We start from the raw sequence: 7,039 nt of genomic DNA, 5'->3' as shown, positions 1-7,039 counted from the left end.
GGGCTGCTGGACCCAAAATAATCCTCAGCACCAGCAGCCAGGCTGCCAGCGGGCCGGGTCGGCACCGCTCGGCTCAATAACAGCTTATTATAGCTGCAGACCGTCTGGGTCTGCAGAGGTTCTGCTGACGATCCCACAGCAGCTTCCTCTTCCTCCACTCAGGGAGAAAACACATCGAGTCCAACTGCTGCTCAAATCACCAACATATTTAATTACATCAGTAAATCAGGTGAAAAATAGAAACTCATTTATTTCTTTCAGATTTATGCTGAAAACTCAAAGTTCAGCTTCTGAGATCAGATTAATAAAAACATTTTATTTTCATTTGATCGTCATGAAATTTAAGCACAAATGTCACAAAAAGAAAAACAAATAAAACCTGAATTAGTTGAGTTTCCATTTCATGGATAGAAGTGAAATGACCAGGCAGCGCAGAGTGTGATGTCATCTGATGTTGGCGTTTCACCTGGCTGGAGTAAACAGGAAGTAGAGGTTGCTAACAGGAAGTAGAAACTAACATGTCTCCATCTCCTCAGAAAGCCAGCACAAAAACTTTGGTTTCAAATTTTGCCGTTTGCATCGAGATTTTCTAACATTCAAAAAACTCCAAGTTCAGTCCAGTTTCTGCTCCTTCTGCAGAAATCACTGCATTAATGCGGCACGGCGCGGAGGAGATCAGACGGACCGGTTCTGTTGAGGTTCTGGAAGCTTCCAGTTGTTTCTCCTCTTCCTCCACTTCTCCAGCCTGGCTGGTTGGTTTAACCAGGTTCAGTTAGTTTCAGTCAGAACTGGAGAGTTAATGAGAGAAATGTTTAGATTTACAGTAAACGTTTCCAGTAACCCTCCCTGAATCGACCCAGATGTAAAGTTCTGCTTCCTGCGCCAGCGCCTTTCTCTGAGGAAGCAGCTGTTTCTTCCTGGTCTCCGTTAGCAACGATGCATCGCTAATATGCGATCAGGCAGGATGTCAGGTTTGATTTGTGGAAACAGCCACAGCTGATGAACACGGAAGCAAAGCTTCAGCTTTCATTCAAACATCAGGAGGAAACATGGAAACGCTGCAGCGCCATGACGGTTCTGCACATCTGGACCCAAAGCAGCAGCTGAAACCAGGAAGTGGCATCAGTAGGTGGAGCATGCTAAGGCTACCTGGGGTCAAGAGGTCATTGTTATCTGGAGCATCCAGTCAGACGCGCTGCGGCTCCTGGAGGGAGACGAGTCTGCTGAGGTCACGGCTGAAAAATGACTTATGTTTTCAAAAGGTCTAAAATGTTCCCACAGTGGGTGGGATGCGTCAGGACGAGTGACTTAGCAACTTTGACCCTTTAGTGACTTTTTATCAAAAAGACGAGCAACAAATCTAGAAACTTTCTGTTGTTGAGACTTTCACAGCGCCGGCGCTCAGCAGCAGAGGACAGCCCTTCCACTCCGAGGCCACATTGCTAATCTACGCTAGCATCGCTGCTATTCCAGCTCCTGGCTCACCAGCACTGAGACTGACTTCGTTCAAATTCTGCAGCTAAACAAATTTACCAAAATGTACATTTTCATAGAAACTTCAAGATAAAACCATAAATGAGCAGCGAATACATGAGCATGATTAACAGCACTAAGACCCTCCTCCTGGCCCTGTTTGTGTCTGACTTGTCAGATGACAGCAGGTCCACAGTCACCATGGTGACACCAGATATGGAAAAACCTTTTCCAAGTTACATGTTGCAGCGGCTGTAGAGTCTGAATCGGACCCGGTGAATCGGACCTGGTGACCCGGTGAATCGGACCCGGTGAATCGGACCTGGTGACCCGGTGAATCGGACCCGATCTACACATTTAGATTATTGGTAAAAAAAGAAAAGTTGAGGATTCGGTTCATTTAGTTCCCTGTTCTTTTCTTTTCTTTGGATTTTTGTTCACTTCTTCATTAAACCTTCATTTCACCACTTCTACCTCAGCAGCAACAAAACCGCCAATCATGACCAGCAGCAAGTTCTGCTTGGAAGAGTGGATGAAGAAAAGGCGCATCATGCAGGCTGAAGCAGAAAGGCGCCCCCTAGCGGAGCAGCAGGGATGTTCCTCGCTCTCTCCTCCAATCTGCGCGCGGTGACGCTGCGTTAAAGGCTCCAGCCCAGCTTCATCCTCCTCCTCATCCTCATGTTTACCCCCCGGACCCTTCTCTCCTCTCCTCTCTGTCTTCTCTTCTCTCGGTGACTCGGTTCTGTTTCTGCTCTCCGGCTGCAGCGCGCTGATCTCGCTGATCTCGGTGATCGCGGCTTTTCACGGGACGTGGAGGACAGCTCTGATTTCCGGGGACTTTCCACTCTAAGGTGACGTTTCTCCTCCAGAACCAGCCCGCTCCGCTTCCTGTTTGGCTTCTGGACCGGAGCGGGACGGAGAGAGCCGAGCCGCGCGCGCTGCCTGGTTCGGACGGGACCCGACAGGATCGTGGGTCCAGCTGCGTGTTTCCTGTTGATCCGCGCAGGGAAGAGACTCGAACAGGGCCAGGTGGAGGAGTTAGAGCCGCCGGTCCGAACCGAGTCGAACCCGGGCTGTGAAGGCTGAGCCGGTCCTGAAGACGGCCAGTGGAGATGGTTCCGACCCACTGTCCGCGCTCCTGCTGCGGCTGGCGGCCGCTCTGATCAACATCTGCAGCGATGTAGTCAGCCTCTTCATCTGCGTCCTCCTCATCCTCAGCGACCCGTCCCACCTGAAGATGATCCTGCTGCGCCGGTTCCGAGTCCTCATCCTCACCGTCTTCCTGGTGGCCTGCTCCATGCACATCATGGTGGACCTGCTGCCCAAGCTGGAGCGCCAGGGCGCCGGCTGCTCCTGCTCGCACGGCCCGGCCCAGGCTCCAGAGCGCGGCTGGGCCGAACCGAGTTGGCCCGACAAGCACACGCTGCGGATCCTGCAGGACTTCAGCAGCGAGCCCGGATCCAACGCGTCCTCCCGAGCCCTGGACCGGCTCCCTTTAGACGGGGCACCGGCCCCGGAGCCGCCGGGCCCGCGGGGCGACAGGAGCAAACTCTTCCTCCAGGGGCCGGCGGCGGCCCGGCTCGGTCCGGCCCGGGGTTCGAGGCTGGCGCTCCTGTTCGAGCATCCCCTCTATAGACGATCTGTGCCGCCGCTGACGGAGGAAGACAAGCTGTTCAACGTGAACACGGACATCAGGTTCGACCCCAAAGCGGCGGAGGACCAGGCATGGTGAGCAGGGACGCACAGATGCATTCTGGGAGATTTAGTCAGGTCGGACTGGAGTCACAGTTAAACTGGGAGGAAATTCATAGTTTTACAGACATTATTATTATTATTATTATTATTATTATTATTATTATTATTATTATTATTATTATTATTATTGTTATTATTATTTTTATTTATTTTTTTTTTTTTTTTATTCTCTCTTCCTGCAGAATAAATCCAATAATATTTTTCGGACTATAAGCCGCTACTTTTTCTCAGGCTTTGAACCAGGCAGCTGTAGATTGTTTTTCAACCACCAGGGGGCTCTTCAGCAGGAAGTGAATCATTGGGAGTCAAAATTGGAACTCAAAGAAGAAAGCGCTGATTTTCATTTAGAACGGCGGTTTTCAAAGTGTGAGGCGCGCCTCCCCTGGGGGGGCGCCAGAGCACTTTAGGGGAGGCGCGGTGCGAGGGAAAAAAATAAACCGGAAAAGCTATCTGCTTGCTGTCTAGTGATGTGAGAGAAACGTCTTTTACGCATTACCCATCAACTCAGTGGATTTAGGAAAAAGTTGGTACTGTGGGGTGCGCGTGTGGAGTGGGGATCAGTGGAAATGTTTCCCACCTTAGAGGATGTTTTGGCCAGTGATGTCAGTAACGTTACTGACGTCGGACCACTTTTTTCAGTAACGAGTAATCTAACGCGTTGCTATTTCAAATCCAGTAGTCAGACTACAGTTACTTATCAAAATCATTTTTGCTTTACTGTGCGTTACTATCTTCTTTTGTTATTTAATCGTATTTCCTCTACTCGTCTTGTCGAGTGACCGACGTCTCTATGTAACAGAAATGTAAACAATGGAGGGAGATGCGCATTTTGTTGGTGGAAAAACTGGAACTATTTTGAGTTTCTGTCGACAAGTCCGATTATTATAAGCGGCTTTGGGCTTCATTTTTTTAAAGTCGCTTGCAGATTTAATGAGCGGCGGGTTGCGCCTTTTTGGGCTCGTTTTTGAACGTGAAGTTGCTCATTTGAGCTTGGAAATAAGCAGAGACTCACAATAAATCCCAGAATTTGTCCGTCATTAAGGGAGTCTTACTCAGTCTCTCCCTGTCCATCATTTCCCTGATGATCCGTCCCGCTGTGTCTTTGTTAATGTCAACTTAATTTATTACCTCTGAATGACGTCGAGCTTCGCGTTGCGCTCCAGAAAACTGCAAACATCGAGACCAATATGAACAGCGCAATAAACGTGAAAACAGCCACGAATAAACGTGTCCGTAGTTGGCAATAGTTATAATGGCAAGTTAGCACCGTTATAATTATTAATATTACGGTAAGTGTCGCAGCCATCGGAGCTGTGGAGCTGCAGGAGGAGCTCTGTGCGCTGCGACATCAAACTCAGGGGCGTAACGCAGAATCTGGAGGCTGGGGGGAGGGGGGCTTTAAAATCCTTCTTAGAGTTTTCCAGACAACAGTGGACCACACAAATTACTCATGTTTTTTATTTTTTGTACAATCTGCTCTTCAGTTCAACCTTATCAGTGGAGACACATTGTTGATGTTACCATTATAAAATAACTTACAATTAAGTATTGGCAAAGCTCAATGTGATTTTCACAGGAGGCAGAGCGTTGTTGTTAGCAGCTGCTGAAAGTAACTAAAAAGTTACTTAATCCTGCAGTTAGTTACTTTCCTGCAGTTAGTTACTACTTGACTTGGAAAGTAACTTAGTTACCTCCCACACCGCCCCCCTCCACGGGGGGGGGGGGGGGACGCAGCAGGCCTTAAGCTCCTTGAAGGGGGGCTCACCTTTTCATACTTTGAAAACCCCTGATTTAGAACAAGCTCATGCTAACAGGAGGCACAACGGAGAAATGTATTCAAACTCATTTCTCCTCTTCATGGAAACCACAGGAAGAAGTTCATAGATGCTGCGTTTAGCTTGTCGATCTGGCAGGACAGGAGGGCCATAGAGCCGCTGCACATAAGCTCGGCGTGAACGAATCCATGGTTCAGTGTTGGAGACGGAGGGCTGCGTCCTTAATTGCAGATTCATTAAGGACGCAGCCGAGAGCAGCGGAGATACCAGGGGCTTGTAGCCCATACGGCTTATATATGTACGTTTCCAGATAAAAAATAAAAAAAAAAACTTTGTGGGTGCGGCTTATAGTGAGATGCATCTATAGTCTGGAAAATTCAGATATTTTTATGTAAATTTTTCTATTTTTACATTTTTATTTTTTTAAACTCCACATTTTAGTGAATGAAACATTTTCACCCAAGTCTCTCAGTTTTCATACGTTTATTAAAGTTTTGTGTTAAAAAAGTAAAGATAATTTATTAATCATTGGCCATTTAGTTGTTATTAAAACGCTGCACACAAGTTTATGCTGAAAATAAAGACACAATCTAAAGAAATGAACTTAAACTTCCAGCAAATTAAAGCAATATTCCAGAAGTTCAGCATGTTGTGAACGCTGGTTTAGCGCTCAGCTAACTGAAACTGTTCTAATAAACATCTTCACCAAAATCAGGAAAGTTCTGATTCTGAAGATCCACAAAAAGCTATGCTGAGTGTGCGACCGACTTCCATCAAGGATCTTTGCAGAGGGAGGAGTTTGCTGGGCATTTGTGCTAATGCTAATGCTAGCAGCCCTCCTGTATGTTTTGATATGTCTTGTTGATCTTTTCCTGTTTTCTCAGACATCTGAGCGCCATCGTCAGAGGAACTGACCTTTGACCTCTTGGCTGGTGGTGGTTTTCTCTAGATGTAGAGAAGCATCTTTGTTTACGTAGCATTCATCATCAGTACCATCAGTGGCCCGACAGAACCTGTCTCGGTATTTAAACTTCCCGTTCCTCTTCCTGCCTCCATCCAGGACCGGCGAGGGCGCCGACGACGAGCTGAGCCCGACGGGCGAGCTGACGGCCGCGTCGTACCCCAACTGGCTGCGCTTCCACATCGGGATCAACCGCTACGAGCTTTACAGCCGGCATAGCCCGGCGGTGGAGGCGCTGCTCAGGGACCTGCTGACCCAGAGGGTCACCAACGTGGGTGAGTCCACACGACCTTTGACCTTCCATGCTGGGCATTTTGAGTCATGCAAACTCTGTTTCTGGTAGGAACTAAAACTTGTGGAACTCGGGTTCCACCAGAACCGTCCCTATCGGGTTTAATGAATCACAACCACAATGTTCTAAGCATCAATAATCCATCCGGCTGAGCGACTCTGGCCCTTTAAATAAGAAACAACTCACTTTAGTTCATTTTGTTTATTTTTGTTTAGCTGTGATCTAGTTTTGTTTTGTGTAACTTAATTCAATTCAATTTAGGTTTTAATTTACTGTTTTGTTTTTTTATTTAGTCATATTTTGTTTTATTTTAATTAAGTTGAATTTTGTTTATTTTCATCTTGTTCTATTTTATTTTATCTTATTGTGCATCATTTAAAGGATCTAAACTTGAGTTTATTTAGGCTGTGAAGGAGCTGAAACATTTCTGATACGGAATCAATAAATCCAGTTCAGATCAATAAATCCCTTTATAATTTAGTGGCAGTAAATATGATGTCTAACTCAGATTATAATCCCAGCTAATGTTGCACCACACCCTCTTCCTGATCAAGCATATGGCGACAGTGGAAAGGAACGACTCACTTTGAACGAGTCTGGTTCCAGCAGAACCAGAACCTGAACTGGGCTCGGTAGGAGTGGTCCTCAGAACACTGAGGGACCAGAGAGACCCGAGGGCTGGAGGCAGTGTAGCCATGCCCCTCCCCCACCTGCTGCTGAACACCTTTCACTTCCTGTTTAGCCTTTCAGTTTTAAATCTGCTAATAAAGTGAAATTCTGATA

The 7,039-nt window shown here is 47.1% G+C and overlaps 1 protein-coding gene across 1 annotated transcript in view; it reads left to right on the top strand.

Annotated features, from left to right (window-relative positions):
• The first annotated feature begins 324 nt into the window (after positions 1-324).
• fam20cb (FAM20C golgi associated secretory pathway kinase b) overlaps positions 325-7,039 on the top strand; it is a 32,143-nt gene continuing 25,428 nt past the window's right edge. Inside the window, exons 1-2 of the mRNA XM_044103509.1 lie at positions 325-3,201; positions 6,064-6,239. Coding sequence (XP_043959444.1) covers positions 2,711-3,201; positions 6,064-6,239 — 667 coding nt within the window. The 5' untranslated portion in view covers positions 325-2,710. The remainder of the gene's footprint in view (positions 3,202-6,063; positions 6,240-7,039) is intronic.

Source organism: Gambusia affinis, linkage group LG20, assembly GCF_019740435.1.
Source record: "Gambusia affinis linkage group LG20, SWU_Gaff_1.0, whole genome shotgun sequence".
NCBI lineage: Eukaryota > Metazoa > Chordata > Actinopteri > Cyprinodontiformes > Poeciliidae > Gambusia > Gambusia affinis.
Note: the sequence above shows the minus strand (reverse complement) of the source record. Positions and strands in the feature narration are given on the sequence as shown.